The sequence below is a fragment of the Anthonomus grandis genome, chromosome 15 (assembly GCF_022605725.1).
Source record: "Anthonomus grandis grandis chromosome 15, icAntGran1.3, whole genome shotgun sequence".
Lineage (NCBI taxonomy): Eukaryota > Metazoa > Arthropoda > Insecta > Coleoptera > Curculionidae > Anthonomus > Anthonomus grandis.
This window is the reverse complement of record NC_065560.1, coordinates 1,499,618-1,525,409: the sequence shown is the minus strand read 5'-3', so window position 1 is coordinate 1,525,409 and position 25,792 is coordinate 1,499,618. Positions and strand designations below refer to the sequence as shown.

Sequence of the window (25,792 nt, the reverse complement as noted above, 5' to 3'; positions counted from 1 at the left end):
TTTTTTATTTACAGCAATATACATATATAAAAATATTTATTACAATAATCTGTACAATTCACAATAAGTATGTATGTACAACTGATAATTAGCAATTAAGTTGCTGCACTATGAATTTTTAATGCATATAGTGCCGTATCAACTGTACGGTGTTTTTTTTTTTATGAACATAAAATGGAGGGAAGTAAGTAGGCGTAAAAAAATTCATACAATTAGGGTAAATTGTAGTATAGAGTAGATTTCAGTGTTTTACCGCAAAAAATAGTAGCTTTTAAACGATAATGTACAATCCAAATCGTTTATTGTGAGTATAGCCTGTCCGTTTAGTACAATTTCTCTTTAAATCTGTTTTTTTTTTAAGAAAATGGTAAATGGGCCATGTGTAAAACATGTAATAAAGAAATGCAGGGAATTATGACACAGGTAATGGCATTCTTCATAAGTGTGTTATCAATTGCTCAATAATATCTGAAGAAGAAGAGATGAGAGTTTAAACGTTTGCGAAAAACAAGGAAAAAGAGAAAATGAAAAAGGTAAGTTAAGTAAATGTGTTTGAACTTTTGAATAATTTTATATATGAAAATTATATTACAAAATTGAGAAAATATGTATTTTACCTTGCACTGTTTCACTTTGTTTTTAAACCGTAAAAAATAGCCTGCCAGATCGAAAGAGTGAAATACTAAACAGACCTGCTGCTGTATACCCGATTTTCCGTATATATTCCCAAAAAAAAAACCATATTCCAATTAAATATATATACCCCAAATTGTTTAAACAAGAGAGATCAAAAGGCGTGCCTAAAGTTGACAGAGATCGGCTCTTTCTTTCTAAGTTTAACATACCTAGGACCTACAAAAAGAAAAAGAATACTTGCAAGTAAATGGAACCATGATACCCTGGATAAGATTAAAAAGACCCAAATATAAACGGCTCGAGTTGGTTTTCACTTAATTTAGGGAATAACCACATTTTCCTATTGACTTTTAGTCGTTTTAACCGTTACACGCAATGTACAATCCTTAGAACATTGAATACACTAGAATAAACGTTGGCTGCTTTGCATTGAGCACAACATCTACACAGGGAGGACATTTTGTTGATAAACATGCTTGGTACTCAATGTTGCGCCAGTGATTACACAATGTTAACAGAAGAAAATAAAGTGATATAGTTAATTATTAAAATTAGCAAAAACTGAAATGTTAATTATAAAGCAAAAGAAAGAGTGACATTCGTTTATTAACGAAAAACTATTTTGTACTACAGTAGACACTCGATAGTGTGAATATCGGATAGCGGAAACCCCGCATAACGGAAACAGCACTATTTTATGCATCGACCACCGTATACCGTGAACAAACGATCCCCCGTTAATGGAAATAAATGTAATTGGATCGATAGTTCGCCAGTAACGTAGGCGAAAGCAGCCGGTGCTTCCCCGATATGCTGTTTTTGGCGTTCTTCGAATCGATAGGCGCCGTGAATCTATTGTGTGTTAAGTAAGGCAGGTTGTTATCGTTTGTTTACGTTGTCTGTTAGTGTGGTTTTGAAGTTTAGTGATTATAAAGTTTAGTGATTTTTATTAGCGTGACTTAAATTGTGTTGGTGTTGATCGTTTATAAATTAAACAAAATGTCGCTTAAAAAACCAAAGTGTTTAACCCTCTATGAAAAATCTCTAATTATTAATAAAAATTATTAAAATTCCTTGGGAATTTCAGGAGATATGGGCATTATATCGATTAAATAACAGCGGGCGCGGACTATAAATAGGTTTCTGGCAAACGACACATGCTGCGTTTTAGGTTTTTTGAAGTCGCAACATCGGACACTTGCATTGTAACCATAGAGGTATTCTACGTTGCCAAGTTGCTTTTTTTTCATCAACTTTTTTGTTAGGAATCTCTTTTTTGTTCTGAAAAACTTGTTGATTACTCTTGATCATAGTATATATTACATTTTTTTGGGGAAATATGTATGTGAAGGAGGTTTTGGGAAAAACTGCCTGGAAACATGATGAATTGAAGTTAAAATCCTTGAATTAGACTTTTTTGACCAAAAGAAATAGAGCATGAGCATGTAAAGATTATCAAGAAAATTGTACGATAACTTGAAATTCCTGGAATAGAATTTAAAAAATACTTTACACATATCGTTAAGGTTCTGAAAATCCAAGGATAAAAGACGTGGACTTGAATTTAATAAATCCCTAAAAACAATCTAAGATCTCGGGTTTGTTAAAAGACAAGCTTTTAACTCCTAAAACTTGGAACAAAATTTAAAATGACTTTATATACTTGAAACGTCGCTTAAAAATTACACGAAATGGAATAGTCAGCAAATGAATGAAACTTTTAAAGAGTACATTTTTTACCTGTTACAAAATAGAACACATTAAAAAAATACGCAGTGGATTAAGAAAAATATATGTATATTAGATGAAAAATTGGAAAGTCGATTTGACATCATTGTCAGAGAGATAGTGAACTCAAACAACCTCGAAAAATTCATCCATTTTCCCAAAGATGCTGGTCATACGTTTTTATAAAAGGCAAAAACACAAAATCTACACCATCACAGAAACATTTAATAAAACGACAAAGGTTACAACTAACATATAAATTGTCAGTGGATGGATTGTAAGCGTTATTTATATGTTAGGTGTTTTGCATATGTTATGGTAAGTTCTTGTTGAATTTCCTTTTTTCGGGTTACATCATCTTAATTATTATAGGTCTAATGATGCTCTAGTCGGGCGAAACATGTAACCTTTGTCGTTTTATTAAACGTTTCTGTGATGCTGTAGATCTTGAGTTTTTGCCTTTTATAACAATATTAAAATCAAAGAACCTGGCCTATGGTTTGCAGCTAGGCTTATTCTAGGCATTCAATGTTCTGAGGTCCGTTGTTTTAAACCGAAATTATCACAATAAAAGGTCGTTTCTCCCAATCAAACAAAAAAAAACTCCTAACTCACATTAATAGTAATATCATAATTCGTCGGGATTGCGTATTTCGATCGTCGAAGTGCTCTCGCCCGTTTCCTCCTTCACTGTCCCACTGCTGGCCGTAATAATATCATCGCTTAACCCTCCCTCCTTTTGGATTTTCGAGAGCACTTTCAAAAGCCCGTCCTGTTCCAACCTCTCCATTTTCCTCAGATTATTAATGATGTCGCTGATTTTCTCGATTTGCTTCGATCGACGTTGCTTCAGGTCCTCCGAATCCTCGCCCTCCACCTTCATCTTACCTAAATCGTCGGTGAGTTGCTCGAGGTCCGTCCAAATGTTCGGTTTGACCAGCGCGTCGTCCCGACTCGACCCCTTCTGTTTTTCCCCATACAGTTCTTTGGCCAATTCCTGGACCAGCCAGCGAGATTGTTCCGCGTAGTCGTTCTCGTAAATCGCGTCCCCGCTCAACGTTTTATAGTAAACGGTCAGGGTGCTTAAGGGAATGTAGAGTTCTTTCGTTTTGGATTGCAACAAGGATTTTAGGAGATCGCGTCGGATCGCTCCCCAGTGCGGGTCAATTTCTTTATCTGAAATTAAAATCAGATTCAAGTTGCAGTAAGGAAATAAAAATAAGGCTGCATGAAAAAGTCGTGCTTAATTGTCGCTTTTCTGTACGTCCGTTTTGAAAATGAAGTTTTTGTAAAAGTAAAAACTCATTCTTACAGATTATTTTCCGTAGAATTCGTGGTGTAGATATATTTAGTTTTTGAGTTATAACCCAAACATTTAATAGGAGACCATGGCTATTTATAACAAGAAACAAAAAAATTACAAATAAATAAATAAATGTCAACTATCGTCGGGTTTTAATTCACATTTCTCTGTTTTTGATACAAACCCCATTTATTTTCGTTATTTGTGAATTTTGCCAAAAAAATTGAAGCATCTGAAAAGAAAATTATGATATGCTTGTATGTTTTATAAAAAGCAATGAAAATGCTGAAGAAGCTTTAGAACTATATTTTCATAAGTAAGTTGGGAGCCCTAATTTACCTAAGTAACAGGGTGTAACTAACCTCCTGTATAAATAATGCTAAACTCACCACAAAATTCGTAATTGTCATATCAAAACACATAAAGTCGCCAATTTTATGTCTATTTATTCGTATTGTTTCATAGTAGATTATCCATTCTTACATGTTGTAAATAAGAAACGGATACAATACGTTCAGAATACATGCTGTAGATTTGTTTATAAATTAACAAAAATTTGATCATGTCTCAGAAAATATAAGAGTTTGGTTGGCTTAAGTGTGACAACTGGTATAATTTTAACTTGTCTCTATTTTCTAGAAAACTAAATATGTGTCAACAACCAATAGAGATAGGGAGGCTGTGCATAATCGCTCTTTACGAGATAAAAATTCTTTTTTTAAAAAGAGCTTCAGTTATAATTGAGTGAACTTATATAATAACTTTTCCTTTTCAATTTAAAGTATGCAATACTGGTTATTTAAGGTCTAAGTACAAGACGTATTTATTAGATGTGCAGTAGATTTTTAGGACTTTTTTAGTGATATACTTATATATTGTATGTATATATGTACTGCATTGTTATATTGTTATGTTTGGTTAAAACTGTTCTATCCTCAGTGTTATATCTTAAAAGCATTCTATTGGACTTTCTCTGTTAACATTTAAAGATGGTGAACTTAAAATCCGGCGAATTGGTTGAGTGGAAGAATGGCTAAACTTCGCCAGTTGCCCTATTCTTGTGCATATGTTGTGAGTGTACATTTTCATATGTTTTTGCATTATATGTACAAAGAAATACTTGAATAAATGCGTTATTTATTTATTTATTTAATTTTTAAGACGATACTGCTTAAAATCACAAAATAATTAAGAAATTCCAATTTAAAATAGCCTGTATCTTCGTAAACCTGCAAGATCTGTATAAGACATGTTACGCTCAAACGCCATATTTAGGTGTGTAGATTCTTAAGGAATCACCCTGTATAGCTTGATCACAGTTTGAAAATTATAAGAGGATGGGAATAAAATTATGTTTTTCCGGGTATACAGTAATGTATGGATAATCCGAACAGAAAATTGGCGGACCCCGTTCGGTTTACCAAAACTTTCGGATTATAGGATTCATAATAAATGATTTCTATAATCCGAACACGTTCGGTTTATAGATCACTTTCTTCACCATATAAATGCAATATCACCATAAAACATATTTGTACATAATGAATTTGAAAACCTTTATTTATGTGTATACATAAATGCATATTTCAAAATAAAAATAAACTTAATAAACAGGAAATCAAACAAAAGATTCAGTAAAAATTTATGTAACAAGAAAAATAATTAAACAGGTTACTGCATACATAATATGGACATACTTCATTGCCTCTTAATATTTTCTTTGGATAAAATTGTCCAGAGTTCTTTGAACAGGTTTTTTGATGCTTAGATCGACAGCCTTCTGTCGAATTCTTCTTAGTTGGATCACTTCATGCAGTGGCAATTCATTTTCTTCCGCCCAACGTAGACACTTATCAAATGAGATCACCGCTTCTTTGCTGGACATTTTCTGTATAAGTTCATCCTCGTCATCAGGTTTCTGATTTTCTCCTGCGACATTAGCAATGATCTCATCATCTTCTAAGATCTCTATATCCAAATTTTCCTCGTCATCACCTCTTGCCCATTTTTCAACTTCTGTTTTATCTATCAGATTATCAGCACGATTCACTTTGTTCACTAACTCCACTAGATCAGGTCTTTCATCTGACAAAATAGAATCACATATTTCGCCTCATAAAGCATGCAGGGGTATCAAATCTTCTTCATCCCATTCATCCATGTCCTTGGCGGAAAGAAGTTGACACCACGATTTTCTCACCAGTTTTTCAGGCACTTGCTTCCAAGATTCGGCTAATGCAAACACATTCTTTAAACATTGCGCAATGTTTTCATCATCTTGTACAAGTACCTCTTGTAGCAGCCTTTTTCGATATGTGACTTATATTTTGGATCACATTCTGGTCCATCGGCTGAACCAGGGCAGTGCAGTTAGATGGAAGAAACATGACTTGAATATTACCATGATGGCTGGCTAGTTCTTGGCCTGGTTGTGAGCTGAAGCATTATCCAGTATTAAAAGGGCCTTCTCTTCACGGACCCTTCAGGGCCACTTGCATTTGCGCAAGGCATAAATGTAATTCGATCTTTACTGATTTTCCGACCCGGGACAACACCCTTTTCGTCTGCGTGTACTAATATCTTTTCAGGAAGGCAGCGCCAGTATAATCCAAATTCGTCCGCGTTATAGATTTGCTCTGAAGAAAGACCGAGTTGCTCAATTTTTTGTTTGAGTTCTATACGAAAGGGTTCCATAGCATTTTCGTCACTAGACAGCTTTTCGCCGGTAACTTTCAACGAGCGGATCCCAAATCTGCGTTTGGAGCCTTGAAACCATCTTCTGCTAGCTTCGAAGTTGACTCCTTCGTCATTATTCATTTCTGTGAAAAATTGGCCAGCCTTTTAAAGTACGATTGCTTCGGAAATTGGTGCATGTCGTGCTCTCTGTTGCAAAAACCATGTATACACTGCATCTTCAACAACAAAAAATTCCTCTTTGCGCATCGTTTTTCTTGTTCCCGGCCCTTTTTCAGTACGCGACACGTAACAATTAATTTTACTCTTTTTTTTCTTGATATCGGATTTTGTTGACTTCCCGACATAATAAAGCGTGTCGCCAAGGACGTGAATGAACATCCGGAATCCAGCAGACGTAAAATTTCAGCCTTTTGTTTAACACTTAATGTGACATGCTTACGTTTAGAATCCATGGTTTAAATGAAATATGCGATACATATACATATATGCAGCGTGCAACTCACAACACAACTACATAACTCTACTCTATCCATAAAACACGTCAAAACCACTATAAAACCACGCAACGTCTTGCTGCAAGAACAAACTTACAATTATAAACTCCTCACATAAATTAAACGTGGCATCATCTTTTCGCACTAAACGCCCATGCTCGCGTACGTACCGACATGACAGTTCGGATTACGGAATTCACGGTGTTCAAATTATGGAATCAGTTTTACGCAATTGGGGCGTTCGGATTATAGAGTAGTTCGGATTATACGGGGTTCGGACTATCCATACATTACTGTAATTAGACACATTACGAGAGAAAAACACTAATTGCCGGAGATCCAAACACTATTTAGAAAATGAAACGATGATATAGAAAATAGGTGTTAATCAAAGTAAAAAGCTTATAGCTCGATATATTAAATATGACAATTATTCTATTGGCAACAATCTATGAGAGAAAAAATGCTTCCCACGCTTTTACAGACAATAACAAAATATTTACCTTGAAATATCGGTTGAGCCGATACTGAATGTTGCTCCAGTTCCACCCTGAGCACTTCGGAATCCAAATAGGCCTTAAATCCGCTGTCCTCGACTACCGCTTTATCAAAGGACATGCCCGTGTGCCTGTTGATAAAGTCCTGCACGGAAACCTAAAAAATCGAATTTATTTATTACAATAATAATTCTCCCCGGTTAAACTGGACCACCTTCAATCGTTGAAACACGCTCTCCTGATTGTCCATCGCGTTTTTCATTTCTTTAAGGGTCACCTCGATAAACGGATTGTTATCCAGGGCTTTTAAAAGTTTCTGTGCGTCTTGCGAGAACATAAAAACGGCGGGAATTTTAACGTCGTCACTACCATCGCCCGACATCGAGAACATCGGGGAGTTGTCCAGGCTGCTGTCGATAACGTTATCTATTACTATAGCCGCGACCGCGCCGTACTTTTGAGCACGGCGTACCTAAATTAAGAAATCTAACGGTTAAGGGTTCATAAACTGTAAGGTTAAATTAAATTTATAAGGCAAAAAAAAGTATAAGATGGTTAAATTAGAGAAAATCGCGCATTTTCAAGCTTAACAATGTGCGGTTAAGAAAGTTTTAAAAATTCCGAGTAGTTCCGGGGATACGCCTAAAAAACCAAGATTTTCCGATTTCGTTTTTTTTTCTAACCGTTATTTAAAGAGATAATAAAATAGGAATAGATAGGAAAAATAAAAGACAATTCAACTACCTGGCCGTACCAAAGTATCACTTCAAAATTATTTCAAATGCCTGAAAGTCGCTTTAACTACTTGGAACTCTTGTGACTATTTGAGCCGTTCAGCGAAAAAGTGGCCTAACTCCCTTAAAGTAGAAATTTAGAAAATTGATATTTTGCATCTGGATGCATTAAAAAATCACAGTAACATATTCTTTACTTTTTTGTACATATTTATAATAACCCTGTACTAAAATTTCATATGGTAAACATTTTTACCGATTGCGCCCATTAATTACATTTTTGCCGCCCAATGTCATTCTTCCAGTAAGTTTTTTTCAAAAACATCGCGGAAAAGTGGTATAATTTGGAGAGTTATATCACTTTTCCTCGTAAAAGTTAACCAAATTTCACAAAACTGATGAACCAAAGAAAAATAATAGCTGTAGTATGTTTACTATGATATCTATTACTGATAAGTGTTCAAAAAATATAGAGCTTGAAGAGCAAAACATTACTACTACTTATCTTACATACTAAACTTACAGTAAGGAGAGTAAAAACAAGTTATTAAACAAATTAATCTTCATCAGAATCGGATAATGGACCACTGTCAACAGCATCTTCTTTTGTCAGTAAGTCCAGGAAGAACTGATGCTGAATCGGGGGAATCCACTGAAGAAGTTCTATCATACCTTTTTTCTTAGCTACAGTAACTGATCTACTCACTACGTACCATAACACTAAAAAAACCTGACTAAACAAGAAAAAGCGAGTTTAATAGGACCTGGCGCGACATCGGAACAGCGTGGTGCCTTGACTTATACCACTATTCCAGCGAACGAATCCATTATGTTGAGAGGAATAACGTTAGGAAGCTCTTATCTTAGCTAAGTTAAAATTTTGACTTATACCAGTTTTCGACTGAATATATTAGACCAGTAGAAACATAATTAATGGTATAACTCAAAAATTAAAAAATACTAACATATACCACTTTTCCTCTGAGCGGCTCATTTTAGGGAGTTAAAACTTCTTTTAGGCAAATTCTTTGGAAGAAATTGATAATTTTAACTGCCTAAAAATGACTTCCAATAGTGTCAACTGCCTGAAAAAATTAGTTCAATTACTTCAAATGCCCGTTGAAAGATTTTTCGTGCGACGTTTCGTTTCGGAGAAACCACATCATCAACTTTATTTTTTATACAGTGAAAATGCCAAAGAATTACCCTTAAAGGCACCCTTGGAGGGTATATCAAAATAATTTCAATAGCAAAGCTAATGCTTTCTGTGTCAGAAAAGTCTAAACACAAATTATTTGTACAAACATGAGATTTATTGCCACTGCTTAATTTAATTAATAAATCGAATAAATTATTCTAATCTGGTATAAAAATAGTAGTGAAGATTTCAGTTCTCGAGTTTTGAAATATTTTAAGTTTCAGTTGTTTTTGACTGTTGACTTTTTTGATTTGCCTTTAATGTTTTTTTTACATTGATTTTTTAACTATACCAAGTATACTTGTGAATATATTTGAAGTAACCCTAATCGACGACGTACTATTAAACTAACGAACTATTAACAATTGTTAGAGATTTGAGAATGGAGTAAAATTACAATGTTACACAAAGATTTATGTTTACGATTAAGCATTTCAATAAAGCATTTTTCCAGTTTGTTTGAAGCTAATACCAAGTAATACCTGCATAAATACGCCCTGATTTTATTACGAATGTTTGACGCAATATGATCCCAATTGCCTTAAAGATTAAAGAAATTACTCTCATTTAATCACTCCTGCCATTTATTTGGTCTTTCAGTATCATCTGAATTTATAAAAATTTTATATGCCTTGTCACGAATTTTAATTTTATCAAAAACCTCATTATCAAACCAAGGCAAATTAGATATGTATTTGCAATTCTTGATAGGAGCAATGTCATTAATCACCTTATAACAATTTTCCAATAATTCGTTAAAAATAACTTCAACATTGACAGAGTTCAAATTCCAATTACATTCAAACAATTTAATTTTTAATGCTAAGATTTTTCTCACTTATATTTCTATACTTTTTGACCTGTTCATGTACATATAATTTATTGCAGAGGTTAACACTAATAACAGAATGGTCAGTAATTTTTGGAGTATCATGCACCTCCACCAATAAGTTATTTTGATTTGTGAGCACATAATCAACCAAGGTAGCACTAACATCCGTTATTCTAGTTGGTACAGTGACCAGTTGACTCACTCCATAGGATGTAAACAAATTTTTCAACTTAATACTATAAAAGCTGTTATTAACATTGAAATCACCCACTAAAACACATTTATTATTTTTAGAAAGTACAGAATCACATATATCTTCAAATCACTCAATGAACTGTGAATCTGAGCTTGATGGAGAATGATATATGCAGCCAATAACCCAGACAAGAGATCCTAAATTCACCTTAATAAATTCACACCAAAAGTTATCCTTTAGCTCAATTTTTTTAATGTTTGAAAATGTATAGTTATGAATAATGTAAATCAAAACACCACCTGTATGTCTGCTATTTTGAGTCACACCTAACACATGTATACTTTTCAATATACAATTCGCTATTGTCAATTTCTGTTGTTATCCGCGTTTCACTTATATACTTCGATAACTTTTGAATTAAAAGATGCAATGCTCTGTCGTGTTTTATCAATATTTTTTAAAATACTCTGTGCATTAAGGTAAATTATGTCTGAGGAAAAAAGTATATTAGATGTTACTGCGAGGTTTTTGATTTTCTTTTTTGTCCACAATAGTTGGTTTATTGTTGACAAATTTAATTAAGCTTTTGTAACTCTGCCTTGATACTTTTATAGTAGTCCCTTTGCATAATTGTTTGGTCACTATTTATCCGAACACCCGGAATGTTTATATGATTCCTATTTTTTAGCACACTTTTTGCATCTTCCTCTGACTCCAAAATAACTTTAATTGGACGAATCCTATCTGCCGCAAATTTACCAAGTCGAAAATTTCTCACACCATCCTTGTTAAAATTAAAATTCTTCAATATGTCCCTGATTGTGTTGCTATCTTCAAGATTCCGTTCTGTCTGAGTTTTTGCTTTTGACTCATTTACATTATAAATTATAATATTTTTCGCCCTATTCTTTCTTTCCAACATCTCGTTTATTAAATTTTCTTGATTGTTTTTATTATGGTCAGAAATGGAATCCATTTCACACCTCCCAGAACTAGAAGACTTAGAAGAAATTTCATTTAATTGTTCCATTTTGACAATTCGTTGCTCGAGCTTTACAATTTTTCCTATAATGTCAGAGTTTTGTGTTTGTACCAATGACTCAAGTTCAGTAAGTCTTTTAACAATGTTCGGAATGTTAAACAAACATATTTTCCCTATATGCAGGGCATACAAATGGCATTACTCTATTAGCCATTATTATGACTCTGACTTCTGATGCAGATATGTTTCCGCAAGTCTTACAGATAATCCTTTTGCATATATCGCAAGGAAAACCAAAAAGTTCAGATTTGCTTTCATTAAAACACATCGCTCTTTACATTTAAAACAATCTGTGGTTCCTCCCATATCTGTATTAAATATTAAATAGTAAAATCGGCAAAAATACTACCACAACTAAAGTGTAAATACAACGATGGAAAATAACGTTAACGTGTGATTTCGCACACTCTGAAAACTCCTAAATATCACCGACCGCCGTTGAATATTTAAACAAAGAATACTGCTTGCATTCCAAACCTTTATAGCCTGGAGTATTGTTTGGCTATTGTTATCATTATTTTTTGAAATTATGAGATATTTGATCAGAAAGACATATCGCGACGTCGATTAGCAAGTAGGAAAAATTATTACGCGTATTTTAAGACACAACACAACTGTACTGTCCAAAATTAACCACTTAAAAATTTAAAAAATCGTGCGGCGTAAATAAAACACACACACACATAACTGCCTAAACCAAATTTCCTTATTTTACCACTGATTTTTATAAAACATGGTTCATATCAAAGAATTTTTAATTCCAAACAAGAAATGTATCTACAAGAATTTTCATAAATTCAATATTTTCAGAGTAAAGGAACATTTTGGAAAATCTGTCCAAGTTATAGGGACAACTCGCCATAATTTCCTTATTTTCCCACTGATTTTCATAAAACATGACTCATATAAAAGAATTTTTAATTCCAAACAAGAATTGTATCTACAAGAATTTTCATAAATTCAATATTTTCAGAGTAAAGGGACATTTTGGAAAATCTGTCCAAGTTATAGGGACAACTCGCCATAATTTCCTTATTTTCCCACTGATTTTTATAAAACGTGGTTCATATAAAAGAATTTTCAATTCCAAACAAGAAATGTATCTACAAGAATTTTCATAAATTCATCATTTTCAGAGTAAAGGGACATTTTGGAAAATCTGTCCAAGTTATAGGGACAACTCGCCATAATTTCCTTATTTTCCCACTGATTTTCATAAAACATGGTTCATATAAAAGAATTTTTAATTCCAAACAAGAATTGTATCTACAAGAATTTTCATAAATTCAATATTTTCAGAGTAAAGGGACATTTTGGAAAATCTGTCCAAGTTATAGGGACAACTCGCCATAATTTCCTTATTTTCCCACTGATTTTCATAAAACATGGTTCATATAAAAGAATTTTTAATTCCAAACAAGAATTGTATCTACAAGAATTTTCATAAATTCAATATTTTCAGAGTAAAGGGACATTTTGGAAAATCTGTCCAAGTTATAGGGACAACTCGCCATAATTTCCTTATTTTCCCACTGATTTTCATAAAACATGACTCATATAAAAGAATTTTTAATTCCAAACAAGAATTGTATCTACAAGAATTTTCATAAATTCAATATTTTCAGAGTAAAGGGACATTTTGGAAAATCTGTCCAAGTTATAGGGACAACTCGCCATAATTTCCTTATTTTCCCACTGATTTTCATAAAACATGACTCATATAAAAGAATTTTTAATTCCAAACAAGAATTGTATCTACAAGAATTTTCATAAATTCAATATTTTCAGAGTAAAGGGACATTTTGGAAAATCTGTCCAAGTTATACGGACAACTCGCCATAATTTCTTTATTTTCCCACTGATTTTCATAAAACATGACTCATATAAAAGAATTTTTAATTCCAAACAAGAATTGTATCTACAAGAATTTTCATAAATTCAATATTTTCAGAGTAAAGGGACATTTTGGAAAATCTGTCCAAGTTATAGGGACAACTCGCCATAATTTCCTTATTTTCCCACTGATTTTCATAAAACATGGTTCATATAAAAGAATTTTTAATTCCAAACAAGAATTGTATCTACAAGAATTTTCATAAATTCATCATTTTCAGAGTAAAGGGACATTTTGGAAAATCTGTCCAAGTTATAGGGACAACTCGCCATAATTTCCTTATTTTCCCACTGATTTTCATAAAACATGGTTCATATAAAAGAATTTTTAATTCCAAACAAGAATTGTATCTACAAGAATTTTCATAAATTCAATATTTTCAGAGTAAAGGGACATTTTGGAAAATCTGTCCAAGTTATAGGGACAACTCGCCATAATTTCCTTATTTTCCCACTGATTTTCATAAAACATGACTCATATAAAAGAATTTTTAATTCCAAACAAGAATTGTATCTACAAGAATTTTCATAAATTCAATATTTTCAGAGTAAAGGGACATTTTGGAAAATCTGTCCAAGTTATACGGACAACTCGCCATAATTTCTTTATTTTCCCACTGATTTTCATAAAACATGACTCATATAAAAGAATTTTTAATTCCAAACAAGAATTGTATCTACAAGAATTTTCATAAATTCAATATTTTCAGAGTAAAGGGACATTTTGGAAAATCTGTCCAAGTTATAGGGACAACTCGCCATAATTTCCTTATTTTCCCACTGATTTTCATAAAACATGGTTCATATAAAAGAATTTTTAATTCCAAACAAGAATTGTATCTACAAGAATTTTCATAAATTCATCATTTTCAGAGTAAAGGGACATTTTGGAAAATCTGTCCAAGTTATAGGGACAACTCGCCATAATTTCCTTATTTTCCCACTGATTTTCATAAAACATGGTTCATATAAAAGAATTTTTAATTCCAAACAAGAATTGTATCTACAAGAATTTTCATAAATTCAATATTTTCAGAGTAAAGGGACATTTTGGAAAATCTGTCCAAGTTATAGGGACAACTCGCCATAATTTCCTTATTTTCCCACTGATTTTCATAAAACATGACTCATATAAAAGAATTTTTAATTCCAAACAAGAATTGTATCTACAAGAATTTTCATAAATTCAATATTTTCAGAGTAAAGGGACATTTTGGAAAATCTGTCCAAGTTATACGGACAACTCGCCATAATTTCTTTATTTTCCCACTGATTGTCATAAAACATGACTCATATAAAAGAATTTTTAATTTCAAACAAGAAATGTATCTACAAGAATTTTCATAAATTCAATATTTGCAGAGTAAAGGGACATTTTGGAAAATCTGTCCAAGTTATATGGACAACTCGCCATAATTTCCTTATTTTCCCACTGATTTTTATAAAATATGGTTCATATAAAAGAATTTTCAATTCCAAACAAGAAATGTATAAAGATATACATATCAAACTTAAAAGGAATAAGAAATTTCAAGTTTGTGATAATGAGATCAAAAACAATACAAGTATGACCAGTTATGAAAGACGATATTAAAACTCTATTAATAAATAAGAAAAAAGAGATATTTAATAACCTTTTTAAACAACTAACTATACCTTTATTACATGCATTTTTAAAAATCTCTAAACTCATATATTTACCTTATCTATAAACATACAATCTCCCCTTTCAATAATAGCGATCAAACCTTTCGCTAAAATCGCCCTCTGGGAATCCTCTAACTCGCTGCAAGCGTTTAACGGTGAAAACCTTACCGCTCCCGCTTTAATAACGCTGTTGCCTACAAAGAATATCAACCTCATTAAATGTTAGAACACATAGATATAGTCTTAAAAACGTACATTGGTCAATTTACTAGTAATTTATTGAAAAAGATCTTTGACCAAATAAACGTCAGGAAATCTAACATTTAACTTATTTGAATTGCAGAGTGTTGTTACAATAAATAAAAGATAGATCTACCTTTCCAACTGTGAGAGCCACTTTTTTTTTATTGTAACCACAATCTGCAGTCCTCAGTTCTTTTATAATAATAAGTAAGCGTGCTTATTAGGACCTAATCCATTCACCCCAACACCTCCCCTTTTTGATTTTTAGTCCTCGACCTGATGATGCGATAAGTTTTGTAAAAAAAAAACAGGAATTTTCTGGAGTACCTCATAAACAAAACCCCAGATTCTTTTTGATTATTATTTCCAAAGATCACGCGTTGTGACTTAGATTCGATAATTTGTTCGTTTCTTTAAATCTATAAATTCACCACACAATTTCTTACCTCTAAGTATTTTTCCGAACTGTGCCGGTCCCACTTGGACAGAAATCATTTCAGTATTTCCGCTAACATCATCTTTAAGAGGAAAAGAAACGACCTGCGGAGCGACATCCGGCTGTTGCTCTTGAACTTTCGATATTTCCGCCAGTTCGGTCATAAACAACAGACCTTCGTCTGAGTCAGCCTTTGATCTTGCCTAAAAAACATCGATACCGCAAAAAAATCTCACTCATTAAACTTGAACTTACTGTAGCAGGATTGTGTAGTAGCTGCACCCTTCCGTCTTTCATTGCGATTAAAGAAATGCCCATTTCCTTTAAGGTCATTAGATGGTTGATGTTACTGGCAGCGAACTCTTCGGCCCTCAATCTAAATATTCATATTAAAAAATAACCAGAATAACCTCAAACAAACAAACCTTCTTTTGCCAGTTCTTCTGGGGCACATTCCATCCACCATATGCTTCAGGGGTTTCCGCACGGCATGGGGGAAAAGCGTAAAAGTATTCGGGCAAATGTTTGACAATTCGGACTCTTCGATGTCAATATCTATTAGAAAACAGACAATCGAATATTGTAATATGAAGCGAATTTAGGAAAAAACCCAACCTGATAAGGTTCTGGAAGAGTTGGGACCGTGCCCCGACAAAGCCAAAGGGAACAAATGCCCCTCGGTGGTAAAAATAAACTCGTCTAGTTTCAAAGGGATGTCCTCTTTGTCGGCAAAAAGAAGATACAAATACTTAAAAGTCTCGGCCAAAACAAAGGAGTCCATCCTGTCCTCCTTGTTGCCTAAAATATCGGTTATTTCTTATTTAATTCCTATAACGAGCAATATCCATTACCGGTTCTAACGTCGTTTACGGCTGCGTACCCGCAAGGTACCCGGGCATATTTCTGTAACGTTTTTAAGACATTTTTGCCGACGTCTAAGTAATATTTATCGCCTGTGGCACTGTACAGGAAATACGTGGATTCTAGAAACTCTGGCCGTAACGGGTGGTTACCCCAGTGAACCTAAATAATGTTAAAATGTGAGGGTCATTGTTTTCAAAAGAGACATCATATTTCTTGATTGATCAGTGGACCCAAAATATGGGAATGAGGGAATATTAATTCAATATTTCAGCCAATATTCTTAACCGATAGGCAGTTTAATGTAAGGATAGGAAATGCAGATTTTGTAATGAACCTGGGTGCACACAGGGTAGTGTACTTTGACCCTATTTTTTCACAGTTTTTATAAATGATCTTCATTTTCTGTGATGACAAACTTACAAAGTCCAGTCACGTCTAACTAAAATTAATAATTGGTGTAAATCGCACAAACTACTACTAGCTAAATGCGAAAACTGATATGGTTGAAATATATAATAAATATAGAAAGACAATTTTGACTCAATTGCAATTAATCTAAATACAGAACCCAACTAATTAGAATACTCTACAACCTTAAATTAAACTTTCATATAAACCATCATTAGTTTATTAAAATTTTAGAGTGAATAAGGCCAATAACTTATTAAATTTTATTTTTAAGTTTTTTGTTAAGATACTTAGTTTTACAGTAACAGTATTTATTATTATGAAATTAGTTTTCTGATATACATAGTATATCGAGTTATTTCAAGGAACATACCTAATTTATTTAATTAATAAACATTTGTTTTAGTTTTTGTACATGTTTCCTTACAGGTTCCAATAATTGTAATACTTTAGGTACTGAATTATATGCTTGTATACTGAGTGCTAGAGAGTCAAAATCTCGACTTTTTGTTGGTTTTCTGTATTACATCTTCCGTAGTTTTTTAATATCTTCGGTAATAATCTTTCTCTATTGTAGTTTATCCAATCACATATATTCCAACACTCGTTTTATAATAATTCTTCTCTTATTTTTAAACTGCGACCAGGAAATAGGTCTTAAGAGAGCAGTTTCACTAAGAGTCCAATAATCAAAAGAGTATATTCGTTTAATTGATTTATTTGGTATTTTGTTTAACAGATATGTTGCTGTATTTCCCCAACAAGCTATCAGATATAATTAAGATGGGCTTCAATAAAAACTATTATACAGTAGATTTCTTGTGTTGTTGTTTCCTAAATGAGAGCCTCTTTTAATTGTTCCAAGTATAGCGAAAATTTTACCTCTTGATAATTCTGATTCATACATTAAAAACTCACAATACTTTTTAGAAAAACATTCTGGTTTTTCTTTTAACTGACCTTTAATGATTTTTGGTAAGTTTTGACGTTGTCTGAAGTCTTTTTACTAATGTTCCAGTTGACAAAACTTTAAATATTGTTAAAAGTGCAAATGCTATAGGATCGTGTAGTCGATTACTAAATCCTAACAATTAATAAAATGGATTTGTAAAAATGGACTATGCTCAATTCAAATGTACTTGGAATGTTGAAATTCACCAAAAAAGGTCACGGAATAATTTAACATAAAAACGAAGACCTAAATATCCCTAAACATCCAATGAGAGAGGTTCAATATAATTGATTTGTAAATTTAAATTGCTTTTTCTCTGCATCGATATCATAATTCCATTATCACTTGACTGATGCTAAAAATGTCCCCTCTTATCACTCGATCTTTGTCAATGATTAAAATACAATTAATTCGAACATCATTTAAGATAAAAATTATCAAAAGTTGACAACCGATTAAAGTTTACTTACTTGAAAATCAGTGGTAAACGCCTCCGGAATAAAAGTATGCCTCTGCATCACTTGATAAAGCATCTCGTGAGTTTCCACGGCGGGTTTTATGTCCCCTTTGAGAACCTGAAGCCCCGGCCAAAATGCCAACAAGGCATCCATAAAGTTCCTCGATGCAGTGTGTGGCCTAAAGAAATTTTAATAAAATCACCGTTATATTCCCACAAATGAATGTGAAAACTACCTCACCTATGCATATGGACGTCAACTAACATAGGCCCTTGCGAAATGTACTTCATAATGGCGCTGTAATGCCTGTTAAACCGATGAAGGTACTTATCGTCGCCCAATAAAATGTACGCCTTAAGGCAGTACTCGTAATACGAATCGATTCCGGCACCAACCCCGGAATCCCTTCGCACCCAATCTCCGGAGTGTACGTTCAAGACAGTGCCCATCAAATCAGAACTGCGATGTCGCATTTTCCATAATTCGTCCATCGCTTTGTGAGCCTGATTATAGGAAATGTGTATCGAATAATATGATTGTTGTACATTCAACGTGGCAACATTATGACAATTCTATCCTGGTATTAAAAATACTAAATGAGCATCTAATTTTCTAATCAAGTTCACTAAAATACTAGTTGAACAAGACCAATTACTTTAAAACATCTGGTCTTGAAAACTTCTATATTTCATATAAACAAGGTAAATATTGATTGATCATCAGATTTTAGTTTAAGCAACTGAATCATTTTTAAAACCTTGTAATTTTGGACTTTGACATCAATGTGTTTGCATGTGTTAAAAAAGCAGAGGAAATTGTTTGTGAGGAAAATATTTGGTCCATTTAATTAATACACATTTATTTATTAGAAGTATTAACAGCTACAAAGCTTCTTACAGACACTAACTTTACATAAGTATTGTAATAAATAATAAAAGAAAATATAGAAATGAGCAAATACACAATGCGCATAATAACACACACTAATAAAATACAATAACAAATACCCAACACATTACTGACCAAATAATGGACCCATTTAAAAATGCCCATTTTTTGGGCATTTTCTATTGTAGATAAAATATACTTTTAATTTTAACATATTGAAACCTACAACTGAGATAGAATGACTTGATGATCACTTGTCCTAAAAAATCTTTGGTTTTTTGAAAAAATGTTGTATCTACATAGGTGGCAAATAATTAGTTTTCCAAGTCACTTTTTGTTTCATGACTCTATCTCTAATGGTTAAAAATTTATTCCAGATTTTGAAAATCAGCCAAATTGTTAAAATGGTAAAAAACCTAAACGTCCGTTTTTCTCAAAAACCTTTAGTTTCTCAAAAAATGTTATTGATACATAAAATGTGCCAATCAATTAGTCTTCCATTTCACTTTTTGTTTTATGCCTCTATCTTTAATAGTAAAAAAGTTACCCCAAATTTTGTAAATCACCCAAATTGTAAAAATGGTAAAAAACCTAAACATCCCCTTTTCTCAAAAACCTTTAGTTTTTCAAAAAATGTTATAGATACATAAAATGTGCCAATCAATTAGTCTTCCATTTAACTTTTTGTTTTATGCCTCTATCTTTAATAGTAAAAAAGTTACCCCAAATTTTGTAAATCACCCAAATTGTAAAAATGGTAAAAAACCTAAACGTGCCCTTTTCTCAAAAACCTTTAGTTTCTCAAAAAATGTTATTGATACATAAAATGTGCCAATCAATTAGTCTTCCATTTAACTTTTTGTTTTATGCCTCTATCTTTAATAGTAAAAAAGTTACCCCAAATTTTGTAAATCACCCAAATTGTAAAAATGGTAAAAAACCTAAACGTGCCCTTTTCTCAAAAACCTTTAGTTTCTCAAAAAATGTTATTGATACATAAAATGTGCCAATCAATTAGTCTTCCATTTCACTTTTTGTTTCATGTCTCTATCTCTAATGGTTAAAAATTTATTCCAGATTTTGAAAATCAGTCAAATTGTAAAAATGGTAAAAAACCTAAACATCCCCTTTTCTCAAAAACCTTTAGTTTCTCAAAAAATTTTATTGATACATAAAATGTGCCAATCAATTAGTCTTCCATTTCACCTTTCGTTTCAAGTCTCTATCTTTAATAGTTATCAAGTTATCCCAAATTTTGTAAATCACCCAAGTTGTAAAAATGGTAAAAAACCTGAACGTCCCCTTTTCTTAAAAACCTTTAGTTTTTCAAAAAATGTTATTGATACATAAAATGTGCCAATCAATTAGTCTTCTATTTCACTTTTTGTTTCATGTCTCTATCTTTAATAGTTATCAAGTTCTCCCAAATTTTGTAAATCACCCAAATTGTAAAAATGGTAAAAAACCTGAACGTCCCCTTTTCTTAAAAACCTTGAGTTTTTCAAAAAATGTTATAGATACATAAAATGTGCCAATCAATTAGTCTTCCATTTCACTTTTCGTTTCATGTCTCTATCTTCAAGAGTTAAAAAGTTACCCCAAATTTTGTAAATCACCCAAGTTGTAAAAATGGTAAAAAACCTAAACGTGCCCTTTTCTCAAAAACCTTTAGTTGCTTAAAAAATATTATAGATACATAAAATGTGCCAATCAATTAGTCTTCCATTTCACTTTTCGTTTCATGTCTCTATCTTTAATAGTTATCAAGTTATCCCAAATTTTGTAAATCACCTAAGTTGTAAAAATGGTAAAAAACCTAAAAACGTCCTCTTTTCTCAAAAACCTTTAGTTTCTCAAAAAATGTTATTGATACATAAAATGTGCCAATCAATTAGTCTTCCATTTCACTTTTCGTTTCATGTCTCTATCTTTAATAGTTATCAAGTTACCCCAAATTTTGTAAATCACCCAAGTTGTAAAAATGGTAAAAAACCTAAACGTGCCCTTTTCTCAAAAACCTTTAGTTGCTTAAAAAATATTATAGATACATAAAATGTGCCAATCAATTAGTCTTCCATTTCACTTTTCGTTTCATGTCTCTATCTTTAATAGTTATCAAGTTATCCCAAATTTTGTAAATCACCTAAGTTGTAAAAATGGTAAAAAACCTAAAAACGTCCTCTTTTCTCAAAAACCTTTAGTTTCTCAAAAAATATTATAGATACATAAAATGTGCCAATCAATTAGTCTTCCATTTCACTTTTCGTTTCATGTCTCTATCTTTAATAGTTATCAAGTTATCCCAAATTTTGTAAATCACCCAAGTTGTAAAAATGGTAAAAAACCTAAACGTGCCCTTTTCTCAAAAACCTTTAATTGCTCAAAAAATATTATAGATACATAAAATGTGCCAATCAATTAGTCTTCCATTTCACCTTTCGTTTCAAGTCTCTATCTTTAATAGTTATCAAGTTATCCCAAATTTTGTAAATCACCCAAGTTGTAAAAATGGTAAAAAACCTGAACGTCCCCTTTTCTTAAAAACCTTTAGTTTTTCAAAAAATGTTATTGATACATAAAATGTGCCAATCAATTAGTCTTCTATTTCACTTTTTGTTTCATGTCTCTATCTTTAATAGTTATCAAGTTCTCCCAAATTTTGTAAATCACCCAAATTGTAAAAATGGTAAAAAACCTGAACGTCCCCTTTTCTTAAAAACCTTGAGTTTTTCAAAAAATGTTATAGATACATAAAATGTGCCAATCAATTAGTCTTCCATTTCACTTTTCGTTTCATGTCTCTATCTTCAAGAGTTAAAAAGTTACCCCAAATTTTGTAAATCACCCAAGTTGTAAAAATGGTAAAAAACCTAAACGTGCCCTTTTCTCAAAAACCTTTAGTTGCTTAAAAAATATTATAGATGCATAAAATGTGCCAATCAATTAGTCTTCCATTTCACTTTTCGTTTCATGTCTCTATCTTTAATAGTTATCAAGTTATCCCAAATTTTGTAAATCACCCAAGTTGTAAAAATGGTAAAAAACCTAAACGTCCTCTATTTTCAAAAACCTTTAGTTTCTCAAAAAATGTAATAGATACATAAAATGTGCCAATCAATTAGTCTTCCATTTCACTTTTCGTTTCATGTCTCTATCTTTAATAGTTAAAAAGTTATCCTAAATTTTGAAAATCAGGTTTTTCAATCAACAGGTTTTTATTCCGGGGATAGTGAATAGCTGAACTGATCGTTTGAATGCCTTATGTTATATTTACCTGCTTTTGTTACATTATAAATTGTGAGGATCAAACAGTTTTTAGATATATATTCTTATTTCAATAGTCATTCAACTTATAATATAAAATGTATGACCTGACATGCTCAATAAGTATTTTTGTTGCTACTCGATTAAATAACACCTAAAAATTATTTCTACATTAAATAGTATTTACCTTTTCTTCAAAAATGGGTTCTCCAGTTAACCTGGACAGAGCGGCCATTTCTAAAATCATTGATCCAGCGCAGGCGGTACATGTTTCGCGGAAATGTTCGATTTTATCGCTTTTTATGCCATATCTCATGTTGACCTAATAATAAGTTTCAAATCACTGCCACTCTTTTTGAGAATATCACTTACTCTAGAGTAAGGTATACCGGTGGTGGTATTAAACGCTGGTAATAACCTGTACCCAACATCTTTAGCCATGTTTAAAAGTTCACCCTTATACCATGGCATCAGACCATCCCTTTGCTGTAGTAAATCCGCTAAGATGTGCGCAGAAATCAAACCACTAAAAGTATATAATAAAACGTCCTAAATTGTAGTTCATAGATTTCAACTGCCTAACATAAACGTAAGTAAGCAATAAAATTTACTTACAATAGGGTTTGTTTATACCTGACACCTTGATAATAGAATTCTGATTTTTATATTCCTTTCAAGGCTGAAGACTACATCACTAGTGCAGAAAATCTGTAGCTCAACCACTTTTTTTAAGCTTATTTTATTATGTAATAATGCTTTAAATGTAAAAGGTTGTTGCATAACTTACCCCACAACTCGTATATTAGTTTCAAACACTGAAACGACAACATCATTGTCGAAGTTCACGTCTTTTAATACCAGTTTGACGGCGTTTTCGAACTCTTCCATATCCCCTAGGACCACCAAGGTATCCAGAGAGTCAATAAGGGTGAGGGAAAAACTAAAAATATTCATTTTAAGGAAACAGTCCATCCTCAAGTGAAGTCAATGTAACATAGAAAGTTAAATACTAATCCTAGTTATTACTAGGACTTTCTAGTCTGAGTATGCTGAAATGCATCACTCCTGAAATTAGGATTAGCATTTTATTTGTGAAGAAAAGAAAGACTTCCTCTACTAACTTTTCTGTTTCTATAAAAATATTCATGTAAAAAGGTTGAGGGCTTTTAAATGAATCATATACTAATTTAAAATCTAATTAATAAGAGTTGACCAGAGCATCAATTTGGAGTACTTGGTACATGATTCAATAAAGCAATTAGCAAGTGAATTAGTGCCTACTTTCCTAAAGCGTCATCAATGTCTCCCCTGTTAGGAGTAAGTCCCCGGTAACGTCCCTTACAACTCAAGGGCATGAGTTCATCTGCTGGATAAGCATTTTCCATGTATGCGTTGTAGGCATGGTAGAACATGTCTCTAGCTTCATCCCTGCATGATAAGAAGATTCTTATAATTAAGTTATAATTCTTGGATGTTAAATGTTAATGGAGTTGTGGTAACCTACTAATCTAGCCAGTAAAAATTTTTTTAAAGGGGATCAAAACAGGAGGTGCTAAACTATAGACCAATTTCATTTTTTAATTCTATTTAATTTAATTCTATTCAAAATTAAAACCACTATAATAGGCTTTGTAAACATTAATCTGCAATGTTACCTTAGAATAATTATGATTTGATGATTGTCATGTTATCTTTTTGTAATACTGACTAAATGAAAATTATATGTGTAGGTATGATATAAAATTATCTTAATTTATATGTAATAAGATTTAAAGACAACGAATAAGCATCATAACAAACTTGAAGTAGTTTTATGTAGAACATTTATGGCACAATATGTGATGAGGGATGTATTTTATGTATCATCTGGAAAATCGATCTTACTAGACTTTACCTTTAATTTCAAGTCCAATAAAGTCGACTTTTTAATGAAAATAAGAGGTTTTGTTACACTAATGAAAGTTGATTGTCCTGTTTCAAGTTGTTTGTTTGGAATTTTTCAATTAATTTAATGTTTTCCAATTATTCAACAAAAACAAATCGTTTAAATTTAGATAAGCCTGAATATAGATAATAATACTTTCAAGAGTTCTACTTGCATACAGTAGACAAAAAAATTTGAAATGGGTAGTAAATTCTGCCTGTACATAGAGTTACAATTTAGTTATAATAAATAAATGGAGTATAGTGATAATGATAGATAAAGCATTAGAAATAGCAAAAAAATTCTAAATCTCAATAAGAATATTCATGGATTAAGATATCCTATCAACATAATATGTCTGATTTCAACTTATAAAAATGTTTCCGTCGGAAGATAAAGTTGAATTAATGTGAGAATGCTTAGGAATAAGACCTGTATGTGTTGTAACATATAAATTTCATTGTTTTACAACAAGTATTTTGTAGGTATTAAATAATAGAAAACATAAACTTTAAGTAACTGTGTTATTGAAGTGTTTTGTAATACTATTGAATGTTATCTGGTGAACCATAATTTCTGGTGTTTTTATGGAACTCATTGTGTAATACCTCCCACAGTTTTCTTATAAAATTAAATTAAGAAACTTTATAAGGATGAAGAATATATCAAAATAATGATGCAGAACATATGAAAATCTTTGCTGATGATACAAACATAACAATTTCTGGAAAATCAGACAGAATGGATTTTTATAAATTCTAATAATATTCCCAATTGCATAACTATAAAGAAGTGTGAGAACTCCCTGGTATGTATAGGTACATTCCTAATACATTTATATCGGTATATCCTTACTTAATATAACGATACTGGACAACTAGATCAGCACCTTATATATGGAAAAACCTGTTTTAAAACTTCGGTGCTGAAATCTTTGTAAGATTCTAACAATCAACAGAATAACTTCTTTTTAAGCTGAATCATTTAATAAATTACCTTAACTCCAGCCTCTCTTGCCTTGACATATTTTTCACTTCCTCGGCACTGCATAGCAGGATTTTCAACTGCAGGACAACTAACACAGCTGTTTTTACTAAAATTATGTTTTTTAAAGACATCATTTTTAGCAGTGTGTACCACGTAGTTTTCACACCATAACTAGATAATAAAAAAAAAACAATATATAGCTCACAAATCACTTTTGACCTGATAAAAATCTTATCGAAAATTCGCGGACCCCAAAAAAATTATTATATTATTTAAAGCTATGGACTCTTTAAAAAAAAAAAACCCTAAGTCTAAAATTGCTAATTATCACAGCAAATTCTAAATAAATTAACAAGTTTCTTTTAGTATAAATTAGAAATAAGTCCCCATTCTTAAAACTAAATAATCCTTTTTCCCTGACATCTGTTTTTGTTTTGACATTGACAACTAAATTGGGCGAAGCTAACCTCA

The 25,792-nt window shown here is 32.0% G+C and overlaps 1 protein-coding gene across 2 annotated transcripts; it reads right to left on the bottom strand.

Annotated features, from left to right (window-relative positions):
- Window positions 1–19: 19 nt before the first annotated feature.
- On the bottom strand, window positions 20–25,563 carry LOC126745213 (ER degradation-enhancing alpha-mannosidase-like protein 3). Of its 2 annotated transcripts, XM_050452960.1 has the most exons (17): window positions 25,331–25,562; window positions 23,692–23,838; window positions 23,198–23,350; window positions 22,783–22,936; window positions 22,598–22,732; window positions 18,499–18,761; window positions 18,271–18,436; window positions 16,428–16,599; window positions 16,192–16,374; window positions 16,002–16,131; window positions 15,832–15,952; window positions 15,587–15,779; window positions 14,952–15,091; window positions 7,570–7,827; window positions 7,362–7,512; window positions 2,980–3,540; window positions 20–852 (listed from the first exon to the last, which is right to left on the bottom strand). In XM_050452960.1, the coding sequence occupies exons 1-16, from the start codon at window positions 25,453–25,455 to the stop codon at window positions 2,993–2,995; spliced, it is 3,039 nt and encodes a 1,012-aa protein (XP_050308917.1). In that variant the 5' UTR covers window positions 25,456–25,562; the 3' UTR covers window positions 20–852; window positions 2,980–2,992. The 2 variants fall into 2 exon arrangements, with proteins under 2 accessions (XP_050308917.1, XP_050308914.1); XM_050452957.1 differs by having other exon boundaries at window positions 20–3,540; window positions 25,331–25,563.
- Between the last annotated feature and the right edge of the window lie 229 nt (window positions 25,564–25,792).

What these genes read in the sequence shown, in the direction of transcription:
- LOC126745213 (XM_050452957.1), bottom strand. Translation starts at nt 25,455, where the DNA reads ATGATGTCTTTAAAAAACATAATTTTAGTAAAAACAGCTGTGTTAGTT. An exon ending in ACTAATATACGAGTTGTGGG is followed by an intron (nt 22,937 to 23,197) that starts GTAAGTTATGCA and finishes ATATACTTTTAG; the next exon opens with TGGTTTGATTTCTGCGCACA. An exon ending in CTCTTCCAGAACCTTATCAG is followed by an intron (nt 16,132 to 16,191) that starts GTTGGGTTTTTT and finishes GTTTTCTAATAG; the next exon opens with ATATTGACATCGAAGAGTCC.